This window comes from Thunnus thynnus, chromosome 20, assembly GCF_963924715.1.
Source record: "Thunnus thynnus chromosome 20, fThuThy2.1, whole genome shotgun sequence".
Classification (NCBI taxonomy): domain Eukaryota; kingdom Metazoa; phylum Chordata; class Actinopteri; order Scombriformes; family Scombridae; genus Thunnus; species Thunnus thynnus.
Genome location: NC_089536.1, coordinates 15542884 through 15568964, shown reverse-complemented (window position 1 = coordinate 15568964; position 26081 = coordinate 15542884). Strand labels below are relative to the sequence as shown.

At 40.8% G+C, this 26081-nt stretch overlaps 2 protein-coding genes across 3 annotated transcripts in view; both read left to right on the top strand.

Annotated features, from left to right (window-relative positions):
* taok2b (TAO kinase 2b) overlaps positions 1–9235 on the top strand; it is a 29992-nt gene extending 20757 nt beyond the window's left edge. The window contains exons 18-20 of the mRNA XM_067575481.1: positions 1204–1416; positions 3831–4013; positions 5524–9235. Of these exons, the coding sequence (XP_067431582.1) occupies positions 1204–1416; positions 3831–4013; positions 5524–6459 (1332 nt within the window). The 3' untranslated portion in view covers positions 6460–9235. The remainder of the gene's footprint in view (positions 1–1203; positions 1417–3830; positions 4014–5523) is intronic.
* A 1039-nt stretch (positions 9236–10274) lies between these two features.
* mazb (MYC-associated zinc finger protein b (purine-binding transcription factor)) lies at positions 10275–18933 on the top strand. 2 transcript variants are annotated; one of them, XM_067575885.1, is made up of 7 exons: positions 10275–11375; positions 11547–11697; positions 12952–13382; positions 13947–14194; positions 15166–15229; positions 15862–16033; positions 16629–18933. In XM_067575885.1, exons 1-7 carry the CDS (start codon positions 11334–11336, stop codon positions 16970–16972), a joined length of 1452 nt encoding a protein of 483 aa, XP_067431986.1. In that variant the 5' UTR covers positions 10275–11333; the 3' UTR covers positions 16973–18933. The 2 variants fall into 2 exon arrangements, with proteins under 2 accessions (XP_067431986.1, XP_067431987.1); XM_067575886.1 differs by having other exon boundaries at positions 10281–11366.
* Positions 18934–26081: the final 7148 nt, after the last annotated feature.

The following is a 26081-nucleotide window of genomic DNA, read 5'->3' as shown; positions in this document are numbered from 1 at the left end:
TCATTCCTCCTGTGTCATCACACACTTTTGTGTCTGTCGTGCCCCTCCCTCGTCTAACATCCACCAAAAGTGATGCCGGCGGGTCCTGTGACTTTGGTACTACAGTATATCAGAATACATGATGTGGAAATATGTATCAGGGTGTGAACTGATGGGTATGTATTCATTCACAGGCCTCACAAGTGGGCTGTGTTATTTAAATACTGCTCCTGTTTGCCAAATCGCAAGCTTAACATTGAGTTCATTAAAGTAAAGAACAGGAATTTTTAATCATCCCTATATTTTTTCTTCTGGACAAGTTTTTGTTTCAAGCTTTTACAGTCAAAAAGTTCACTCCTCATTACACAGAAATGTTTGACTATATTAAAAGAAAGGTACTTAAAACTTGCAAAATAAGAGTTAGTAATGCTTGTTAAAAGTAGGCTTACAGGCCTGTTATTTCAACCTCTTAAATTTAGAGTTAAAAACTGTTGATTGGGAATTAAAACATTAAACATAATTTAATTGTAATGTTATATTTTCAACTCCTGTACCCATATGATTAAAAATTGTCTTAAAGGTATTTATTAAGAACAAATTGCATTGCAATAAAATAAATAATTGGGTTTTTACCCATTTTACTAACACTTTTTGTTACAGAAATCCACAATAATCAAACACACTGAATCACCACACATTTTAGACTTGGTCCCATTGAATTAAAATCAAGTATACAGTATAATTTATTAGTTGCTACTGAAAGAATCTGAAAGCATCAGAAGCATTATTGTTGCAACTTAAAGCTTTATACTTCCATTCAGTTTACAAATGTATACATCCTTTGACTTTCTGTAAAATGTGCAACAAGGCAACACAAATATGCATTTAAAACAAAATGATTTATGTATAAAATAGTGAAATTGGTGTAATTGTATTTACACTTTAAGTTGTAATTATACTGATCAGAATCACTCCATATTTTGCCAACAAAACTGATAGCAGCTCAATACAAAATTTCTAAAAACAATGTTTATTTAATTACATTTAATATTATTTTTTATATTTAATTTAAATTTGAGTAATTACTGTGTAAAATGCATAATGTGTAAAAAGTCAACATGTTTTTTCCTGATTTTTACACTTCAGTGTGTCCACCATGTTCACATATTCAACCACAGGAGCTCTTTAGCCCAGCTGGTTCCATCTTTCTTCTCTCTCCTCCAGTCCAAAGAGCTACAGATTAAGCGTCAGTTCCAGGACACCTGTAAGATCCAAACCCGTCAGTACAAGGCCCTGCGCAACCACCTGCTGGAGAACACGCCCAAGTCGGACCACAAGGCCGTGCTGAAGCGGCTGAAGGATGAGCAGACTCGTAAGCTGGCCATCCTGGCCGAGCAGTATGACCACTCCATCAATGATATGCTGTCCACACAGGCTGTGAGTAAGGCAAGGAGAAGTCGTTCACTTCACACTCGCACCACACCACCACTGACTGCTGTGCCTGGCCCGGGGCCCTCCTGCCCACCTGCCTGCCTGCCTACCTTCCTGTCTGCCCGCCAACCAGCCTCCTCCTGGTCCCTGAGTGTTAATGTTCACCTTAACCCACATTTCCCAGTTTTGACCAAAACCATCATCAAAGTCCTCTTCCAAAATATCCCCTTTCCCCTTGAATCTGTGGGACAAATCACTATCATGTGGTCTGGAGAGGAAAAACTAAGCAGTGATGACAGCTGTAATGAAATTCAACATCTTAGTTCAGATGACAATCTGTTAAAATACTGAAAAGAAAGAAAACATGTTTGAGGTTCAGTCTTAACATCAGGCCCTAGAGCCACATAATAAGACTATAAACAGTCCCTTTTATCTTTAAATAGCACAGAGGTTATCTTTCCAATTATTCATGGCATGTTACATGGCCTACAGTCCTTGTGAGTGTCACACAGTTTGATATGAAGATAGCAGTAACCTAAGATAAGCATATTTCTTTTCCTTTTAGGGACTGTACACAAGTTATTAACGGTGGGAGGTGGTGTCACATAAAGGGATAAAGAGTTATGTATTTTTTCATTTTACTGAAGGGAGAATAATCTGATTTTGTGAAGAGAACAGGGGAGGGTATTTTGGGTTTTTTCTTGCCTCAGAGTTATATTTTATTTTATATTTTTCTTGTAAGATTTACTGAAACTTAACAGTAAAATCAATAGTTACATGTATGTCCAAAAAAGATTTTGTTCTGTTTGCGCCAAAAAGGTGCATTTTGCCATATGCAAAAGACAACAATCATGTCATTGGGGCTACAATATAATGTTCACCTCAACCCTACATGTTCTACTAAGGAAGTGAAAATATTACAGTGCTGAAGCTTATGCCCCTTTTATAATAATACGTTTGATTTATACAGCGCTTTTAAAGGCACTCAAAGTCACTTTACATAGGTAACAAAGTGGCAAATAAAGTTACACACTGCAACAGAGCAACAAAGAAGACAGTCAGTCAATTTTTATTGGTATAGTCCACTATCACAAATCACAGATTTACCTCAAGGGGGTTTTACAATCTGTACAGTAATACAACATGGATATGTTGCCAATATGGAAAAACTCCCTAAAAAACAGAGGGAAAATGGAAAAAAAACCTCACAGAGCAACAGAGGAGGGATCCCTCTGCCAGGACAGACATGCAATATATCTTGTGTGTACGGAACAGACCAAGAAAGCAAAATTACAGAAATACAGTACGGACAGACAGCATGACAAAGTATAGATGGACTGTAGTTTTCAGTTTAGCAGCTGGAAAGCTTCCTTAACAGGATGCACATTTCTTATGTTTCCCATAATTTTGGCAATTCAATTTCTAGTGTACAATTTGGGCAATGCAAAACATATTAAGCTTGAAATCTGAGTTTTGTTTTTTAACTAGCCAAATATAAAGTTCAGCCTCTCTCCCCACCCCAGTAATTTTCATACACTCCCTGAAGCTTAAAATCATCCACTGTCCTCATAACATGGGATTCATTCATACACACACAAATCCCAGGCTTTTAAATGAATGAAACATAGTAGGAAGAGGCTAGGACGTAACAAAATGTCTTGTTCCCTCCAATGACATAACGCCCTGTGCTACTTTAATTACCACACATGGTAGCGTGCTACGTAAGCCCGGTAAGCCAAATCCCTGCTGCCCTTGTTTGCCCGCACATCTACTCAGGCTATGGTTAAAGACTCTTTGGGAAGGTTTCCCAGGTACTGATTAAACTCAGTCCTGAAGCCAAAGAAAAAAAAAGTGTATAAACAAAATTTAAATGAAGAATTTCTTTTGGAATAAGATTGTATCTGTTTCCTGGAGACAAGCTTTAAGACATTCATCACACACATACACACACGGGTCACAGAGTAGTTCAACTGCTATGCAACATTATGCAATATTACACTGTTTTATCCAGACTTATTCCATATATCTTTATTATTTGAGTTTCTCATATCCTATTATTTATCAGAATATGCACTGAAGCTGGAAAGGAATTACATTTTAGTTTTGACAATTTTTCACATATACACACACGTTTATGTTTCACTCAACTTTATCTTCTTGAATATGACATACAATAAATGCAGGCATAGACTGATCAAACTTGTGATATCCAGATAAAAAACTTCACCCTAATTTAACAAAACTCTGACCAAACTGAAGTTCACACTCCTGATCCTCACCCTCTCTCTTTTCTTTGTCAAACTCTCCAAACTTCTCCTCCTCTGCCCTTGTCAACACTAAAGCAGAATTGTTGCCTTTACATTTGTGCCACCTCCAATTTTTTAAAATCACACTTCCTCCTTTTTTTTTCCATCTCTTAGCTGCGGTTGGATGAGACCCAGGAAGCGGAATACAAGGTGTTGCGGATGCAGCTGCAGCAGGAGCTGGAGCTGCTCAACGCCTACCAGAGCAAGATCAAGATCCACACCGACACGCAGCACGAGAGAGAGGTCAAAGACCTGGAACAAAGGGTGTCCATCCGCCGCGCCCTGCTGGAGCAGAGGGTTAGAGTCCTTTGGCAATCACCTCTATAAAAGCCAATCTCTTTAAGAGTGTACTGAAAGCATTTGGTGAGTTTTAGGAATCTGTTTAGGCTTACAAAGAAGATTGCAAAACGGAAGTCATTCATTTTCAAAGCAAGGTAACAGTTGACTTAACTTTTTGCTGTCCTACGTCACTGGATGTTGATCCTTCAACAATTTACTTTCAAATTTCTGCATAACCTGCTGCTATTTTGTTCATAATTTACCGTAGTTGACTAAAACAATCTCACCACCAGGTCCACTCAGTAACTGTTCTGGAGCTTATGATCATATGACATGATCTTCCCCGGCAGACTTCTCGTCCATGTTAGTTTAAAGGACATGACATATCATGCTTTTTGTGATTTTGTCATTTATATACTGTTATAATGTTGAAAGTCTATGTAACACAGGGTCAAAAGTCCAAAACTTGAGGTGAACATATGCAAAAATGCTCCCTGCAAGTCAAAAGCCCAAGCTTCAGCCCACTCTGAACACTTCATTTGCAATGTTACCTGTACTTCCCCATCAAACTGACATCAGATTGTTTGTGCATGCCCTCAAATGGCCATCTTTGTAACTAAGGTTGTTCCACAGGCCATTTGCGTTGTCCAATCGCATATTGGACATGCATATTTCTGATCGTATTCAGGCTCGAAAGTGTAAGGATGTGTTTGAGAGGTTGATATATTGAGTAAAGAATGAGAAAAAGAAGTGAAATCCGACTGCTACTGTTTGTTTATGTAGCCTCCGGAGCCAGGGGAAGTCAGCCGAGACACAGCTTGTGGGAGCTGACCAATCAGAACAGAGTGGGCTCATCGGGAGGGGGGCCTTAAAGAGTCAGGAGCTAAAACAACCTGTTTCAGACAGAGGCTGAACTGAGGGGCTGTGTAAAGAGCCAGGATAAGATAAATAGGGAGTTGTTGTTTTTTTACTGTAAATCATGCAAAGATAAACTAGTAGAGGCCCAGAATATATAAATATGGACCTGTAAATGTGCCTGATATGTCCTCTTTGTAAGTTGAGACTGAAAGTTCATTCTCTACCCTGGAAACAGCAGATGACAAAAACATCTCACCACAAGTTTCACTAATTAGCCGTTCTGGAGCTTTCAATCGTATCACACGATCAGGAGTAAACTTTCAATCTCATTATTTACAGTAATTAAATGGGTTCTTTAATGAGTTTGCAAATGGTAAATCTTAATGGATTTGGTAAATGTTCAAAGTCCTTAGAAGGTTTAAAGAATACCGACCAAAATGGATTTAAAATTGGCACAATTTAAAAATAAAGGAAAAATGGTTTTTAATGGGTTGTCATAGTTGCCTTGTCGATAAAACGCAACGCCCCCAGGGCCTTTGTTGTACATCATCCCTTCCTCTCTCCCAATATTTCCTTTCTGATTTTTGATTATATACTACCTTTTAAACATCACGGAAATTCCCCAAAATAAAAAGATGTGTTTTCATATGTGTTATCCTGTTTGTCCTAGATCGAAGAGGAGATGCTGTCCCTGCAGAATGAACGCTCAGAACGCATCCGCACCCTCCTGGAGCGGCAGGCCAGCGAGATCGAGGCCTTTGACTCGGAGAGCCTGCGTCTGGGCTTCAGCAACATGGCGCTGACAGGCATCCCTAGTGAGGCCTACTCTAAGCAGGGCTACTCCAATGCCCCACCCTCCAGTTCCCGCTCTGCCGGCCACTGGAGCCACGGCATGCACCCGCAGAACGCCCCGTCGCAGCAGCACTCCCGCCGCAGCCACAACAGCAGCAGCAGCGGCATCAGTAGCGGCAGCGGAGCAGGGGAGCGCAGGAGTGACTCCTCTTCCTCCCACGCCCTGGGAATGGCCCTGGGGCTTGGGCGGGATGGGAGGGAGATGCACCACTCGTCCCGCTCCTCTGCCTCCTCTTCCTCCTCCTCCTCCTCTTCATCTTCCTCCCACCACCAACGCCACCACCTGCCCCACAACTACCACCACCAGAGCACGCCGCAGCTCTACCGCGAGCGGGAGAGGGATAGGGATCGGGAGCGGGAGAAGGAGAGGGAGCGGGAGTGGGCTGGAGTGCGAGGCTCCGGCGGCGACCTGGCCCACCCACACCCCCTGCCCTTCTCCCATCACCTGCCCTCACGCTCCTCCTCTCAGTCCCTGGCCATGCTACCTCCCCCGCCCCCTGCCCCTCCTTCCATCTCCGGCCCGTCCTCCTCTTCCTCCTCCTCCTCCTCTTCGCAGGGGGGGATATACGGTGGAGGCGGGCTGGGTGTGCGCGGTGCCCCCAGCCTGATGGCCCTGAGAAACAGCCCCCAGCCTCTGAGGAGGACGGCGTCTGGCGGGGGGCCCGGAGGGGCCGGAGGCAGCGACGGCGTCTTGAGCCGAAGCACCTCAGTCACTTCTCACATTTCTAACGGCTCCCACCTCTCCTACTCTTAGACAGCAGGAGGAAGAGCGCGGATGTGGTGGTAACAGGAAGGGTGGGAGTGATTTAGGAAGGTAGCTATCACAGGTTGCATCTCAATACTCTCAGTTTGCCACCTTGCCTTGTATCCTTTCTCGGACTGATGCTAATCTCAACTTTCAGAGTAGCTGAAATGCAGAGGATTTAGGGATATCACCCTGTCCTCTTAATGCACAGAAAGTCAAAGATATCAGTCGACATCAGAGGCAAAGAGAGGACAAACTGACACGTTATTGAGTTGCATCCTGCTTCTTTAGACTCAGGGTGGGTAGAGAGGTTTTCTCCCATTCTCACAGGTATAAAAGAGGAGGGAGGAATGTAACCACCTGTAATACCACTGGATTAAGGTGAGCTTAGATTTAAAAAAAAGGAGGAGATTTGTGTTTAATGTTTTTATCTTTGTTACCGCCTGTATAAAAGTGAGATAGGAAGCGTGAAAGGAAGGGATATTTAGCCTTTTTTCCCTCCGGCAGCCATGTCTTCTTCTATGATGTTCTGTGCTGGAATGGAGAAAGAGAGAGGACAGGGGGAGGAAAAAAGGGAAATTACGTTTTTTTTGCATTGTGTACGTACTTGTATGTAGTCTGTAGTGTCCAGATATATCTAGCAAGCACTTGTAACTCGGGTTTCAGAAAGGGAAAAGGGGGGGGAGAATCACAAAAGATGGTTTGCTTTAGTCTCCGGCCTGCTGGAGACTGAAAAACACTTTTTATTGATTTACAACTGATATTTGTTGATGTTTTGTTGATATTTTTTGTATTAAGTGTATGAAAAAAAAAAACACAAAAACAAGTTGCTTGGAACGTCACCAATGCCTTTAAGGGGTTCTTAAAGGGATGTCGTGCCATCAATTTTTTTTTTTTTTTAATTTGATGACTGCGAGATGATTTAAACCGAGTATGAATACACAGAATGTTTGTAAAGACGAGAGACTCTGTTCTGAAATGCAGCTGAGATGAGGAGAAATATTTGCGTGGACGTGTACAAATTCAAAAGGAAAAAAAAAAAAAAAAAAGCTTTCTGGCATCCATGACATATTGAGTATCTAAACAACATAGGTGTCTACGGGAGTCACTCCAATGCATGAGATAGAAACATTTGTAAACATGACCAAACACATTTGAAATGTACCGTACCTGTCCAAGTTTCACTGGCATTTAAGGTCACTCGTCCCACGTTTTTGATCTTTATTGTACATATTTATGGGAATATTAAAAACACAACGAGTCATTGGTTTTATAGAGTAACAAAGATAATGATAGTAATTTTGATATATTCAAATGAGTATTGAATTCAAGATTTAGAGCAACAACTCCGACTGCATTTTCTATAGGTGTCAATATTACCATAACTAATCCTGATGTAATTGTTGTTGTAATCATGTTCACATTTTTCTTGCGAGAAGAAGAAAAGGGCCCACTTTTGACCGCGGGAAGGGGGAGGGAAGAGGGTGTTGGAAAGCTGTTAAAAAAAAAAAGAAAAAAAAAAAAGAATTGTTAATGATTTATGTATGTGTGTGTCGAGTGGTAAAGTCTAGTTATATTGCCACTTTTTTTTTTTAGACAACAAAACAACTGAATTTTAAAAAGACACTCCTACAACAGCAAACACCCCACTGAAGAGAGGGGGACCGGAAAAAAGAAGCAACACTGATTCATGTGAACTCTGACCTCCTCCTCTGGACTCGTATTGTAAAAAAACAAACAAAAAAAAAAGAGAGAGAGAAAGAAACTTTGATTTTTAAAATTGGCCACTGGAATGTAAATGCTGGTTTTCCTTTTTACTTCTTTGTTTTCAGTTCAGGAATATGTTTCCACACGCACACACACACACACACACACACAAAAAGAAGCGAGATGCGCACAATCCTGATAATCGTACTGCTGATGGGGTGCAGCAAGCTGGAGGTGTGTGATGAAGAAGAAGAAGAAGAAGAAGAAGAAGAAGAAGAAGAAGAAGAAGCAAAAGGATGGGCCTCGACTGAGCTGCTGTGATTGTGCACCCTCTTGTGCTGGCACAGCAGCAGTGACCGGAGCAGCCCGTCCTCACAGACTGAGAGACCGATCAGTGTTTCATGAGCGTGGTGCACATGTTGCTGCTGAGGCCCAAAAGCTTCTGTCTCCCTTCTTGTGGGCTGCCGATTAATTGAAGGAGATCAGACTGGACTTTTTTTTGTTGTTGTTGTTTTTATTATTTTACTAAAAAGGAAAAAAAAAGGAAAAAAGATAATCACCCTGCTGTTTGTATGACTCAGAAACACCAGCTCAAGCCAATTCCCTGTATAACCTACTACTTTATGCTTGGTTGGAATCTCAGTGCATGCATAAACTCCTTATATAAACTATGACTGGCGGGGTTCGGGGCGACCTCACCGTGGCAACATGCTCGTTTTTGTGTTGGGGAAATCAGTGTGGTAGTGTTTGTAGACGGGTTGTTGTCAAGTGTCAGAGGTCAGCAAGAGCAGGGGGGGTCTCAATCCCTGCATCACGCCCAGATGAAGGATGAAGAAGAAGAAGAAGAAGAAGAAGCAAAACAGGCTCATCTGTGTTTTGCAGAGTTTTTTGTGGTGGGGGGAGGTGTGTGGGGGTGGGAGGGGGACAGGGTGTTGAAATCCTTATTAAATATTCAAATCAAGCAATTACAAGCTTGAGGAGGAGAAGGACGAAGGGTCTTACCATGTATTGGAAAAGAAATGGGGTGCTTTAAAAAGTAATTTAAAAAAAAGATAATAAATTGATATTAACACATTAACTCGTCTTGATTTGATGTACTTTACTCAGATGACATTATTTTTATAATTAATATGATGTTTATTATCAACAGAAAAAACAACTTACAACTATTTTGATTATCGATTAGTCGTTTCAGTCATTTTCAAGCAATAATAGCGAAAAAATGCCCAAAATTTCTTTGTTTCATGAGGCAATTTGCTGCTTTTCTCTGTTTTTTTCAATCATCCTAAATTGAATATCTTTGGGTTTTGGACTATTGGTTGGACAAAATAATGTCAGTTTTAAGGGGCATTTTTGTTGATATTTCACAAAACAATTCATTGTAGGAATGCATATTCCCAAAGCCCAAACTGACATATTAAAATGTCTTAATTTGTCCCACTTATAGTCATAAACCCAAAAATATTCAGTTTCCAATCATAGAAGACTTGAGAAGCTGTAAGCAGTGAATTTTATGGATTTTGTTTATTTAAAAAATGATTAACTGATTATCAAAATAGTTGCCAATTAATTTTAAGTCAATCGACTCGTCAATTAATTGACATTAATTCTCACTATTTGGATGTATAAATAGGTTAAGAACACTAGCCTATATATATATATTCTGTATATATATATATTTTCAGGGACAAAATTTCAGACTCAAGACCAGTTAATTGGAGACGGCTTGTCCAACTGGGGACAAAAACCGTGTCCCTAATTGGTTAAACGCTGATTTTTGGGTCAGTGGTTAAGGTTATGTTTGTGGTTAGATTAAGTCTTCAGGAAATGAATGTAAGTCTATGTAATCGCTCCAAAAGTGACCTAGAACAACATGTGTGTGTGTGTGTGTGTGTGTATTTATGTTTTTTTAACTGCACATATGCAATGCCAACAGCTATTCTCACCTATGTCTCATCTGTTCTGTGCATCCTGAGCTGCTATCCGTCCTGTGTACTATATCTGACTCTGACATCATTATTATAGGCTGACTGGGAGGATCTGTGCGCACTGCCCTTTAAGAATCGTCTGTCATTTCGCCGTTAATAGAAAGTCATTCTGGCTGTTTTCTGCGCTGCAGGAGATCTGTTCCAGCTGGCCTGAAGAGAAAAGAAAACACACACACACTCACACACACACACACACACACACACACACACACACACACACACACACACACACACATACACACACAAGTGCATTTTCTGTCGGCCGAAACGCCCAGGAAGGAAGGGGAGAGGACAGGCTCCGCCGAGGGAGACGGAAATGAGAGGGGGGTGTCCAAAGAGGAAACCCTATCCCTTTAAGAGCAAGTGGGACATAGCGGTGCGAGAAAAGGAGAGGAGGGGGAGAAGAAAGAGGAATTAAAAAAGAAAAGGAAGAAAGAGACAGGGAGGGAGGAGGGAGAGCGGGCGATAAAAAAAGAAAGATGACATCCTCGCAGCTGAACGGCCGAGGTGGAGCGATAGGCTGCGGCCCGGCGAGAGCGCCGCTCGCCGGGGTCAGGGCTTGAATCCAACAACGAGGCTTCGACAAACACCCGATTGGCCTATTGGGGGAAATCGGAAAAATAGATTCATAAATTAAAAACAAAGCATGACCTGCTGTGCTACCAGATACGCGTGTTATAACCCATATTTGTTCTCGTGCGTAAAAACGCATTTATTTCACGTAGAATGGTTAATGTTTATTGCTAAAGTGTAATACTGTAATATGCGGGTTTTTGGGTTGTTTTTTTAAAAGCAGTTTGTTGTGTGATGTTGCGTTTTAGTTAGATTAATGTTTAAGTAATTAAACTTAGAAACCAAAGTCAAAGAAAAACAGGCCATTATTTGGAGCTGGCCTGCTCCACTCCTGCCTGTGTACCGCAGCCTGCGTTAGTCAACAGCTGCGTGCATTTTAATTGACAGCATTATGCTACCTCAATGAGAGAAGAAAAAAAACCGTTTTTGCAGCCGACTTTGTTCGCGTTTTTTTTTTGTTTGTTTCAAGAATATCCAGACGCTCGTCGTCTCTGCTGCAGGACAGGCGACTGTGCGCGCCTCAATCATCGGTGTGCCGATCAAAACCATGCAAAGGCTGCTCTCCTCGATCTCAATCAGCAGCTGACTTTATAATCTCCATCGTCGTGGCGCAAAATGGATGCTGCTTGGAGCAATTTTCTCTTCCAGGTAGGCTTGGTGAGCAGCCTCTTATTTTCAGCTCTTAATGTTACTGCGCGCATTTCTCCTCACACACAGGCCTCTCTCTCATGTGTGTCCAGTCACATCTTGTATTACAACGTAGCACCTCAAGATAATGCTGTGACTTGTGTTTACATTTGGTGATGGCCTTTCTACTTGCTTCTCCAGAATACTCCCACCCAAAACCAAGTGGAGGGGAGCCTCCAATCAGAGCTCATGCCAGTGCATACGAGTTCTCCCCAAACCCCACCCACAGAGCACATAGCACAGCCTCCTTCAACTGTGGACACTGCTGCTCTCAGTGAGGAACCCCTGCCTGGTGAGGGACACTGCACTGCACTCATCACACTCACCTGTGGAGATGGAAAAAATGATACACAAGTCTAATTGAGATAATCCAGTGACCCACAGTAAAGTCAGTCAGGTGATGCAAACCCAGTCGAAACATTTGTGAGGGTTAACGATTGTGAGAGATAGTTCAGCAGCATCTCAATATCTTTGAGTAGTTATTTGTTGAAAAAACAAGTTGTAATTACCTTTATTAAAGCTTAATAAAGGTAATGTGACCAGTTTTATGTCGCCACACTCAGAACAGTCACTTTTGAAATGATTTAAAAACCACAGTTACATATAACCTACTGACATCCAAGAAACTCAACCAAACTAGATGAAACTATGAGCAATAATTCAGGATAAAAGCTGATTAGTCAATTAGACGATCAACAGAATATAAATGAGCAACTACTTTGATAAGTGATTTAAATCATTTTTAAAACAAAAACGCCAAAAATGTATCGCTTTCAGCCTCTCAAATGTGAATATTAGCTGGTTTTCTTAACCCTCAATGTTAATCAACTGAATATATTTGGGTTTCTGAGTGTTTTTCAGGCAAAGACAGCAAAATGAAGAAGATGTCACCTTGGCCTCTGGAAAATTATGACATTTCTCACTGTTATCTGTCATTTTATAAACCACACAATCCATAGATTAATCAAGAAAATAATCTGCAGATTTATCACTAATGAGGATAATCGTTAGTTGCAGCTCTCCTTGTGTTTATTTTTGATTATTTAGCAATTAATCAGTTAGTGTTTAATCTATTGAATGTCAAAAAATTGTGAAAAAATTCCATCACAAGTTCCCAGAACCCAGATAGGCTTGCTTTGTCTGACTGAAAGATATTTGATTCACAGTGATGCAAAACAGACAGAAGCGGCAACTTTTTTCAGAAGCTGAAGACAGTAAATCTTTGGCATTTTGATTAAATCGATTATCAAAAACTGTTGATTAATTTTCTGTTAATCAACTAATCTTTCAGCACCAACATTTAGATGTGTTTTCACCTGCAATTTACCAAAACAAAGTTGACTGGTATGAAGATCTCTTGACCATCTCAGACTAACATGTAATAGTCACATGATACTTTAATATCAGCACTAGATGACCAAACATTTATTATATAAACCTCTTTTTCTAATCATGTCATATTATAGGTCCTTATTATAAAATGATTGAAATTGAAACTAACCGTTCTCTCTCTTTCTGTCTGTTCTCCTGCCTCGCTCTGGTCCAGTGAAGCCAGTGTCTCGGCCGGCCCGCGTGCCCCACATCTGTGCCATCTGCAACAAGCAGTTCAAGAACAACTACAACCTGCGGCGGCACCAGTCGGTCCACACTGGGGTACGCATGAAGGACAGGGCCAGAGAGCAGGCGGAGGGGGCAAAGGAGGGAGCAGCCGGCCAGGTGGCGATGGCGGTGGCGGCCCCGTCGGTGATGGCGGTGGGGGCCGGAGGGAGGGCGGAGAGGCCCACTGTTCCCCTCTCCCTGCTACACCTCTCCGCACCTCCCCCTCTCGCCCCTCCCGGCGTGCTGGCGGGGGCCCAGCAGCCTCACCTGGGTAGTCAGGATGGTGAAGGGGTAGCCATGCCAAACGTAATGGCTAGTGTTAACCCCCATGCTCCGCCTCCTGCTGCTGTCGTCATGGCCACAGGGGCGACAGTACAGGTGGGTCAGGGCCGTGTGGAGATGGCTGTCGTCAACCCCAAAACCTTCAAGCATGTTGTTTCTTAAGCTGCCTGGCCACAGGGATGGTTGAGCCATCTTCTTTTACTGTTTGGAACATGCAAGCAGTTACTGTACATCACTTGATTCCTATTTTTGTTAAATGACTAAATGTCTGTGTACAGTAATCAGCTCAGGGACCAGTTAAATCCATCCCAGTGTTTGGCGCTGGTCCCCTGACTTAAGTTTGAAAAACACGTGCTAGAAGCCCCCCACGCTCCCCTGCATGTTCTCTGTAACACAAGCACCGCAAGAGCAGATAAAAACTTCAGCGAGAAGTAACATGCAAACCAACTGTTAGGAATATTTGGCAACAAGGGACGAAATGCAACTTTGTGGTACAAATCACTTATTTCATTGGTAAAAACTGATTTTTGCATGGTTTCAACAAAAGATACTGAAATAGTTGACAATAAGTGTAATTTCCCCTGTGTGTGATCCTGTGTTGGAAATATTTTCCATCTAAACCCTTTAGTGTGTTTTATCCGCTCGTCTGTTTTTCCTCAGCGGCCCGCAAACCCCAACCCCAACCCGGTGAGGAAGAACCACGCCTGCGAGACATGTGGGAAGGCCTTCCGTGATGTCTACCATCTCAACCGCCACCGCCTGTCCCACTCAGACGAGAAGCCGTTCTCCTGTCCCATCTGCCAGCAGCGTTTCAAAAGGAAGGACCGCATGAGCCACCACGTGCGCTCCCACCAGGGTGGGGTGGAGAAACCCTACGTCTGCCCCCACTGTGGCAAGGCTTTCTCAAGGTGATACTATGGAAAGGTTCAAGTCTAATAACGTTACTGTCAGGATCGATTTAAGCTCAATGCAGACACAACACTCTGTCTGCCGTTACGAGCACATGTGAGTTTCTTAACTTTAAGTATTGCAGGTCATAAAGTTTTCCAAGATACCAAATGTGTCAAGCAGAATTACAAGGAAACTTGTTTTAAAATTGATACGAGTCTCATGTCTGTCCTGAAGTCTCTGCTGGTTGTCAGGCAGCGTCATTGTAACAACAAGACTTCAGGAAGTCACCAGTCCTGCACATAAACCCCTGGTACAACCACAACTTGTTGTTTTTACACTATGGTTTTTGTACGTATTAAACAAACGTGCGTAAGCTTTAATTTGTGAGCTTGAAAGGTGATGGTGGGTAGATTTTGTTACATTTGGACAGAGCCAAGCTAGCTGTTTCCCCCTGTTTCTAGTTTTTATGCTGAACTAAGCTAGCTGCTTCATATTTACTGCTTGTCATCTAACTCTCTGCAAGAAAGCAAATAAGTGTACGTGTCAATTCTTTTGAACTGCTCCTTCGACTTTCAATCCAAAGCATTAAAGGAGACAAAAAACCCTCTTTTAACACTTCAACCATTAAAAAAAACACCCATTGGCTATGTACATTACATTTCTGCAGCCATTTTTATTGTGATATATTTTATTTATTCATCTGATTACTGGCCAAAGATAGATGAAGTAATGCGACATTTCCAGAGGTTCGTAACACAAGTACAGCCACGTTCCCAACAATCAGACAGGGACTTTTAATTAACACTTAACATAATTTAAGTGTGAAAACTTGAAGCATTGCCTGGTCTCAAGTCAAGTCAATTTGATTTGTGTTGCCCAATATCACAAATCACAAATTTGCCTCAGGTGGCTTTATAATCTGTATAGCAATACAGAGTCCTATATCCTTTATGCTGTTCTAATATGTTTACTCTCTTTCTCTCCCCAGGCCCGACCATCTCAACAGTCATGTCAGACAGGTGCACTCCTCGGAGCGACCCTTCAAATGCCCGGTACCTAATGTTTACCCTGTGTAATATCTTCACTTAGCAGCTCCCCACAGCTTCTGTTTTCAGTCCATTCATGTTAACAATGACCGTGTTTACATGCACACAGTGTTCCTGATGACTCAAGGTTACAGTCTTATACATTATGGCTCTCACATCTGTATATTCACCTGCCTCATGCAAATATCTGTTCACATGAATAAATGAACATTGAGAATATTACCATGGAAACTGATATGGATGAAGTACATGTCTTTTTGAATCAGGAGGTATCTCATTGTTATTGTTATGTTGACATGAATCAGCTCAAAGCCTGATATTTACACGAGCATGACAAATATACTTCATCACATACTGCACATTATGTGTGCGTATTACATACATATGTGGTTATTTTCCACAAAAAAGTGGCAGAGCATTGGTTATCTTAAATTGGGTCTTAAAAACTGGCTGATGCTACTTAATAAGTGTAATAACTACAAGATGAGAAGGTGTGAAACTGAAAATAATATAAATCTGACACTTATCTAACACATTTTCCAGCTTTTCAAACTGTTAAAGAACACATAAGTGTGCATAGGGTTTTACTTTTATATATTTCTCCATAATCACTCATTGATTCCCTCTTCTTCCTTCAGACCTGTGAGTCCAGCTTCGCTACGAAGGATCGTTTGCGTGCGCATATGATTCGCCATGAGGAGAAGGTCCCATGTCACATCTGTGGCAAGCTCCTGTCAGCTGCTTACATCACAGATCACATGAGGGTGCACAACCAGTCGCAACACCATGCCTGCCATCTCTGTAACCGCAGTAAGTACAGATGCTTTGCTTTTGCTAGTTTACATTAAAAGCATATATAGTATATTATGAAAGTAATGCTGTGATCCACCTGTAATTTCAATGTCTTGTCGCACAGTAGCTTTGTGTAAAATCATTACATAAACATTTTGAGATTTTATTTTTGTCCTTTAGTGGCCAGTTTTTATGACTCAATCCTCTGCCTTTGAGACCTCATTTACACCGGATATTAACACATGGATAAGGGAAAAAAGCATGTTAGTGTAAGGTGTAAAGCACTCAGAACGCATTGCGATCAGAATCATGATCTGATCATTCACATCTGGAAGTGTTGTGGCTTGCATTGTGAATAGATCTCTGTCAGGTATCATTATCAGGGTCGTCATCCAGATACAGATCACGTGTTAATACTGGCAGTAAATGGGGTCGAACTGTCTTGTTACCTTTCAGACGTCAGTGTGTCACTTCTTGTTTTATTGTTGATTGTGTGGTTTCAAATTAGTTTGGAGCTTTGATTTAGGGCTGAATGAACCTTTGTTATGACATCTCTCTAACTTGCTGAAATAACTCAATGTCACTTGCGCTCTTTCTTCCTTTCATACCTCAGGCTTCACCACACTGACATACCTTCGTGTCCATGCCCAGAAGCACCATGGCCAGGAGTGGAAGGACAGCCCGGGGGGTTTCGGCGGCACAGCCTCCGGCGGCGTACTCGTCTGCCACTTATGCGGCGTCCATTGCAAGACACCTACCCAGCTCCAGGGGCACATGGGCACCCACACCAACAGCCAGGGCGCCCCGAGTCCCGTCACCTCTAACGTGGGTGCCAGCAGCTCTGTCTCCCTTAGCAACATGGTGACAGCGCCCACTGTCTATGTCGCTGGTAATACGGTGGTGGACCTGCTTGTCACAGACTGCTCTAGCATTGCAGCGCCACAGCCCCACAGTTAGCATTAGAGAGCTCAGCAATAATAACCTCAGTCCCTTAACAGAGGGCAAGGTTAGAGAAGGTTGAAGGTACGTGTAGATGCTGATCTGGTTTCAGTTAGGTTAGGATTGGTGGTGGTGGCGGGGGGTGGGGGTGGGGGGATTAACACCAGTCAGCACTCAAGGGCAGTATCACCTCAGAGCTGCAGAGCTGGAGCATCAGAAAAAAAGGAGAAAAAAGGAAGTGCAATGACTTTGCTTGATGACATTCAAGTCGTGGAAAGAGGGACGGGTGTGGCTGCAGTAGGTTCATTGACACTAACGACAAACATGGATGTGTCGTCTCAATATTCCTGAATGCTCTCGTGCATTTAAGACTCCAATGAAACTGTGGTATTGTGAGCATCTACTGTATTACTCTCCCCTCTCTGCCCTCTCTCTCTGCCCCTCCCCTCTTCCCTGGCATTGGCTGCTCTCTGCAAGTGCACCAAGTACTGTATATCTCACACCAGCTCTGATCTTACCTCCATTTTGCAGCTCACTTACTAAGAATCCTAATGGCTTGCGTTATGAAGTAGTAAAGTGAGAATAGCTCTCAGAAAACCTAACAAAGGGGGAGAGTGTATAAAAACTAAAAATACATTAGAAGGGACGTTGTGTGTGTGTGTGTGTGTGTTTGGGTGTGCGCAAGTCAGGGCTTCTCTAGCATGTTAGCTTGTTTGTTCACAAAAGTAAAATCAACATTTGATTTTGCGAAGCTGTAATGCTAGTTTATTAAGTTTCTAGAGGGCTGTTTCTAGATCAGGAAAGACGTACGGAGTCGTGGGATGTACTTGTTCATTTATTTCCTAAAGGTACAGAGATAAGATAAGGATAAAGTTGCGTTCAGGAGTGTCAAGCACCTTAAATTGTTTGATTCAGTGAGGATCAAAATGGAAATCAAAATGGGTTTGAAATTTCTTGGATTTTCTTGCTCTGAGTCTTCCTCTCTGGGTCTGGCCATTAAAAAAAAAAAACAACAGCATACATACAGCAACAGCTAATCAACACTTCAGCTTCTGACATGGCAATTCTTGCACCTGAAAAACTACCTTTTGCATGAAAACAAGCTAGCTCAGTCATGCTTATTGTTAGGGAGCTGTCATGACAAAAGAAACTTTAAGCGGTTCCACTAAGTTAGTTGGCTGTAAACGATAATATTTATAAAAGAGTTGATTTTATTCAAAAAAAAAAAAATTAACATTGTTGGCCATTCATTTGATTGTAACTGTCATTGCCATAGTTCTTTTTTGTTTTCTCTACGTACCAGTCCAATGAGTGAAACTTATGCATTAGATTTAGTCATTTAACACTCTGTATAGCACATAATGTTCTGAACGCAAGTCATTATCGTTCTACATTAATCACGTGAAGAATGGTCACTTGTCCATTGGATATTTTTGGTTGCTTTGAGTTATATTGTGAGTGACGTGGTGTCGAGGAGGGGCTTATCATGTCATAAGTCGGGCAAATAAGTACAATGGGAGTTTGACTGCACCACTTGGTATGCTGTAAACAAATCTGTACTGGAGTGCTTTTTTCAGTTTTGTGTTAATATGTTACCTTGAAATCTGTAGAGTTGTTTCTTTCTTCCTTTTTTTTTTCGTTGGAAATGTGTTCTTCCTGTTGAGAAAAGTAGTGATTATTAAAAATTAATTTTAGGTTTCCTCCATTACACTAAGAAAAAAATAATACCTCTCTACTCTAGGATTCTGTACAGCTCTTGTGATACATCTTAATGCCTTATCGTACTCAACTGCATTTTAATTCTTTTATGATGAAATATTTCAAATCTTAGTCATGGATTCATTAACAATATTAATGGGATGTATTTATATTTATATTTTTATATTTCTCAACAGTATGCATGTCCAAAAGGTTGTTAAAGCAAAAAAAAAAAAAATCAATGATGCTTACTACAGTCATAAATATTATGTTATTTTGTAGATGAAGTAGAGATCATGTTATTATTTTGTAATTTGGACAATTTAAAGTAAAATGAGTAAACAGGAATTGTGTTGTGTGCTGATTTGTTCACCTTTACGTTTACGCCACGGTTTCGTCATTGACACATCCGCAACTCCAAGTGATTGGTACCGACACAAACAGCTGGTTATTCAGGATGTAGCCAGTTGTTTTACCTGCATGTAGTGATTCTGTTACACAGTTGTTTTTGTCTCAGGTGCACCTTTGGACCAACCGGACAAAAGATGAAAAACAAATCCATCCTTAAACACATGAACACTGTTTGTGAAAAAAAAAAATGTCTCCACTGATAACTGGCCAAATATGAACAATGTGACTTCACATCAAGATAAGCCTGACACAGCTGAAAGAAAAGTTACAAGAAAGTTTTCCAACAATTAAACAGAAATCAATGGTAAGCATAGAGTAAGGTTTTCATGTCAGCCTTTTAATATCAGAGAAAAAATCAGCTCCCACACTGTCAAACTTTTGGTAAATGTATTCACGTTTTGAACAGTTGTGGTGAATTAATTGAATAGTTATGTTTCAGTGAAGAAATGCCTTTAGTTTTAGTTTTTTAATTTTCCATGTATCAACAGTGTGCAGGATCTGCTTTTTATGTTGACTCATTAGTAATGAGTCATTACTTATTCCCTTAAGCACCGGTCTGAATAAAGGTGTGCAGAGATCTCTTTCCCAGTATGAAGTCTTTCTACATACATCATTTTGCTCCACTGTTTAACGATCATACAAACTAATTCTCTCTAACTACAGTAGCCTAAATAGACTGCAAAGAAACACATACTAAGTGTCGGGTTAAGGAGCACAACTCTCACTATTTCTTTACTTGTCAGACTAGTTATCTTGCTCTTACTATATAGGACAACTGAACATAAAAGGTTCAGGCACAGATTGCTCTACAGATTGTTGAAGGTAACGTTGGGAAATATAAGAAAACACTAACTTAAGTTAAAGTAGGTACACCAAAATAGAGTTGATTCTAACACTTGATCACAAAATAAGTCAAATAATTATGTTACAAAGCTGGGCAGATTTTCCTTTTATATCGACTCTCCATCTTTTAGAGACAAATGTTCTCTTCAGTTGTTGTAAAACTCTTTTCATAGTCTTCTAATTTATGGCAAATGTACCAAGTGTTTCATTCCATCTTACAGTCCAGAGACGAGGCTGCTCCTTTTTCAACCTCTAAGCTGCATGTCTGCTGACCAAAACTGGAAAATTATACTTATAATTTCGTCTTACTGAAATGTAGTTTGACTTTTATACTACACTCCCTAAATATTAAATGACATCATTAAAAGTTACAAAAATTTGTATGATCTTGATCAAAATTGCTGACCAGTCATAAATGGTCCAATGGTGAATCCTTGGCTTTGCTTCGGTATATTTTTTATTAGTGCCACGTCTATTAAATATATAACTTGAAAGGGTATATCTCCCACTGTGAAGCTGACTCACTTGCTCAAGTTTATGCACTTAGAAGATTTTTGCTTTAGTATATATGCTGATTTATGTTCTTATTGCTTCCCTGCACAAAGTTTGAGTAAACTACTAGATATGAACAATATACAATTTGTCTGAACATAGCTAAACAAAAGGAGATATTCTACTGACCCATGTTCCACATTTAAGTTACAAAAGAATGAAATCATTATAACTCAGGCACTGTGCAATAACCCTGTAACACTATAATACCCACTGCACCCACAAATTATACATATTTATTTAGTTAAAATACAAAGTGTTCAAAACATTTCACTCCTTATTGTATATTTGAACGGGTTATACTGTATATAACCACCTACTATATGTACTGTATATAAAGTAACATGTCTTTTTTTTACCATTTAATATTTATCTCAGATCTCTTCACTTCTTCGCACTATTTGTATCCTGTTAGCAATTCACAGAAATGGTTTCACCTGTATATCGTCATTCATTGTGTATATTTCCGAAGATTGTTTAGTTGTTATTCTGTGTAAGTACACACAAAAAATGGTGGTTCGTCAGCGGTTTTTTAGTGGTTCTTTGGGGTGCCTACTGGACAGTAGGTGTTTAGGAAGTCAGTTGAATACTCAAGCTCTTCTCCCCAAAATTATGTCTCAAAATTCAATAAAAAGGCTATGATTATATTCATATATTAAATGTTATGAGTTATTTATGTACTCAGTACATTCCCATTCTGGAAGTTTTGAAAAATATTCTCAAAAGAGATGATGTTTTTCATTATGTTGTGGAGGACAGTTTTTGACGAAGAAACACTTCAAGACTTCACAGATGGATTAATATTTCAACAGCATGCCTTTTTTAATGGCTCTGAGACAAAGTTGAGGCTCCTGTTATATACTGATGAATTTGAAATTGTAAATTGTTTGGGATCCAAAAAGCAGATTCACAAAATTTCAAGTGTCTACTTTGTTCTTGGAAATATTCCTCTGAAGTATCGTTCCAGTCTTCAAACTATACATGTGGCTGTACTTGTCAGAAACCAATGGCTTCAGAAGTATGGTTATGAGCCAATTTTGCATCCTTCTTCATGACCTTTGTGAACTTCAATGCCATGGTGTATCAGTTGACTTTGAAGACCAGTCCCATGTTCTCAAACGCCCTATGATTTCCATTTGTGCTGATGATTTATCAATCCATTCTTTGGCCAGCTTCAATACTTGTTTTAGTTGGGGGCAGATCTGCCATTACTGTCTGTGCCACCACAGTGACATTGGTAACAAAACTGAGGAAAGTGAGTGTATTCTCTGACAGTCTCCGACTCCTGACAGACACCATAGACATTTACAAGTGCCAGATGGTAGATCTTTGTATGGCATTACTGGATGCTGCCCTTTTGATAAACTGCCTCATTTTGAGATTACTGAATCCTTTCTGCCTGACTTGATGCATGATATTCTTGAAGGGGTCATCCCACAGATCCTGAAATTAGTCTTGCCAAAGCTTAGCCATGAAAGACTGGTAACACTGCAACAGTTTAATGACCAGCTACAACAGTTCCCCTTTGGACAAAATGATGTCACTCACAGGCCTGTTTTGCTGAAGCCATCAACTCTGCAGCAAGGTGTCATCCCAGGGAAAGCAATTGAAAAACTGACCCTTTTTCAACCTTTTTTTATTAGAAGCTTCGTCCCTCAGGAAAACACTTACTGGGGTCTCTATTTGCTGTTTAGATCTATATGTGACATAGTTCTTGCATCTGTGATCAAAACAAGTTGGCTGAGTCCACTGTCTGCTCTCATCACAGAATTTCTGAAGAGTTTTCAGAAGCTTTTCCCTGACAACTTCACTCCGAAAATTCACTTTCTGGTTCACTATCCTCGATTAATCAAACAGCACGGTCCACTGAGAGCACATTGGTGTCTCAGATACGAGGCCAAACACCTGTACTTTAAACACCTTTCATCAATTGTAAACAATTACCAGAATATTGCAAAGACTCTGTCAAGGCGCTATCAAATGCACCAGTGCTGGGAAGCACAATCAACTGGAAACCTTGGTTCAGAAGATGTCCCATACTCTTTAATAGATACCTTTGCGTGCACTAGCCTCTGAGCTTAGAAAGATTATTGCAGAGGACACAGCTGAATTGAGTGAGACACTTTGAAAAACTACACAACTGCTGTACGACAGAGTCAAATACACCACTGGAGACTTAATCCTTGACCTTGTGCATGCTGAGGAAATCACAGTTTTTTTTAAAGTTATACATATTGTGAAGTACTGCAGTCAGTGGAAATTGTGTGGAAGACTGCATGCTTACAGTGTCCAATCAACAACTCAGTGGTTGGCCATTACACCTGGGGAGGTTTTGACTTCCACGCCCTTGATGCATACACGGATCAAGAGGACAACCTGTACATCACACTGCTTCATCGGCCTGTGAGATATACCAAGTTATTTGCAACTTCATATTGATTTAATATTAATAATCTGTTTGACTGCAGTGATGAACAGAAAGAAGTGCACTATGAATTTGCTTTGATGTCAATGACACATGATAGGGCTGTGCAAATATGTAAGAGACAAGGTGTCCATTTTCAGGGATTAGTGGATGACAGGGAGTCCATTAAAGGTTCTGTATGTAGGAATCAGAAATTCCTTCTCATTAGTGACATCTGTGGCCATTAAATGTGGTGCAGTCAACATCCTGGTGCTCGCGCTTGCATGCTTGCAGCGTGAGACTAATGCAGGTGATGTCTTTTTCCTCACTTACACTTCTTATAATTACATAAAAGATCTCTAACGTTGTTTTTTGCACCGTGTTTCAGCAAAGCTGTGTACCTACGCTTGCTCACTCACACAGACACACACACAGAGGCTTCTGCTGCACTGTGGCCGTTGACCAGTGAGAGCAAAACCACACTGCCCAACACATGCAAATATGCGTTAATCAACCACCAAAACCTGACTTCACCTGCAAACCTACTTTTTTTTACCAACCATGTTTTCTAAACACCGGTAGGCTCAGTGAGCTGTGGCTGGGGATCAACGCGCTGCGGCTGGGGAGCAGTAGGTTGTGGCTGGGGAGCAACATGCTGTGGTTTTGTTGTGAAATGTGTGCTCATTATGGTCCTTCACATAAAAATCAGTCCACAGGCTGTTACAGACAACCGAGAAAGTTGGGGAAGGTCTAATTTTTTATGTTACATTACTACCAATTCACTCATTACGATAAAAAACATTAATATAGAAAATTACTTTATAATGGGCATTATCCCGCTTATGCCATGGTCACCCCCCCCCCCCCCCCCCCCCCCAAAAAAAAAAATTAAGACCATTAATTTATATTTTCATATGTTTTGCAATCAAAATCTAAAATTTTTCACAAGCCATAACTCCGTTTCTCTGGGGACGCCTGAGGGTTTGACTAATACCTGGAACAATTATTACCATCCCATAAAGTTCTTACACAATAGAAATGTTCACTACTCCAGGAAATAGGACGAACCTTAGATACGACTCGGAAACGCGAACTATTTCTAGTTCGCTCAGCTCATAGAAGCCTATGGCTCAGTTATGAGCCAGAAAACTAATGTTATGCTAGTGTTCAAAGTCAATAACACTGGTACAGTTCACAAACAGTAAAAGCAAAAGATGGACAGACAACAGGTGTGGTATGGCGTGGCGTGGCGGGGGTGAGACACAGACCAAAAACTATTTATTCATTGACAAGTAAAACCTCATAACAGACAGTACATGGCATACATTTAACTGCATGCTAACATAAATTATATGATCGTTAGTTCAGACCTTGTTTTATGATTAGCTGAGCTATATAATGAGTGCAAAAATCTCCTGATAATGCACTTGTAACCTAGCAATTGATTTTTCAGCTATTGATTTGTTTTTATTTTTGGAATTAAAGAATATTTTTTGGCCTGGCGGGGGTTCTCATTGTTATAATCATAAGAGAAACACTGATTCAGTAAACATTCAGTGTGTTCAGTAAACGTTCAGTAAACATTGAATACAGTTAGACCCAGCAGTCTCCATTTGGTTGGGGAGTTCAAAGTTATGAAAACAACAGGAGTATTTTGAATACACCCCCGTTTACACAGGTAATTTGTTAGTCTGCCCCCCCCCCCCCCCCCCCACACACACACACTCATTTTAGCCATTTTTCGATTAACACCTGTGGTGGAAATCTGAAAACACAAAGCTGACAATGACCAAATTGTCTTTTTGTCCTTTAATGAAGAACCTTGCAAGGGATCAGCATACAGTCACAACAGAGTGTAACTGCAGACTGATGTCAGTTACAAAGTGTACATACTCTTTATAGGCGAGGAGTGTGGTAAACATATTAGAATTTGAGTGGGGTGCAGTGCTGGATGTCATCAAAGCTACCAACTCATTAAAAAAGAACTGTAGCATGTCCAAGATGAGGCTACTCCCTACTCTGATCCCATGTCAAAAATAATGAGCAAAGATGGTTACATGTTCCAAGGTTAAACAATATGAGTTGATGAAAAATGCAATAACTGTTTGTGTGATGCAGAGGATACAAAGTGTGGTTTTTCCATTACATTTTCCTCCTTTTGATCATACCTCATCACTTATTAAGGAAAAATTACACAAGATTAATAAACAATCATCCTTACATATGGCAACATAATAAGGAAACATAATAGAGTGATAAAAAAAAATCTGTAATGTTACCTCAGTCAAGATTTAAAACATTATGGTATGGGGGAATCCAATCAGGAGTAGTTAGCCGAGTCATTTGATGAGAGACAGATTTTTCAACCGTGCGGACAATCAAACTTCTGTTACATAGGATTAAACAACAGCCACAAAATACAAACACATTGAACCGCACAAACCACACCATCCAGGATGTCTGAATTGATGCCATGGCCGTCATTCGGGTTCCATCGTTGATCCCACAATGGTGACACTGAGATTCACTAAGCATGTCACTTAGTTGGAGCCTGGCCTGCTCTTGTTGGACAGTATGCCAATACTCTCACTTCTACTTCTCTTCCTGGTCTATGAGTGGATGTCTTTGTGTTGGTCACCTGAGATCAGCGATCCGTCTCTGGTGGAGGTGGAACTCTTTTGCAGTGGCTGGCATGGATCCAGGTGACTCTTTCAGCGACCTTTACTGTTGTCTGTGTGGTCAACAGCACCTGGAATGGGCCCGTCCACTGCTTAGAGTGCCAAGGCTTTCTTCTAAAGTCTTTCACCACTATCCAGTCACCAGCCTGCAGGACAGAAGAGGTCCTGAGGCTTGAGTTGGTACTGCTTCTTTCACTTGTTTTGCTGTAGGAAAAAACTTCAATCCACTTGGAAAACATGTCAACAATTACCAAACAATATTTCTTTCCTTCACTGGGTGTTAGTTCAATGAAATCGATCTGTAAGTGATCAAATGGTTTTACTGGTGGAGGGCGTGCAGCTTGTGGTGTTTGAATACCTCTGCCAATGTTGTTTGTGGCACAGATAACACATGATTGACAACATTTTTGGGCATATTTAGTAAAACCTTTTGTGAACCAGTGTTGAGATATAGCATCCATCATCCCTCCTCTTGAGGCATGGTCCAACCCATGACTCAACTTTGCATAGTGAGGAAACAAATACGTTGGCAAACATGGTT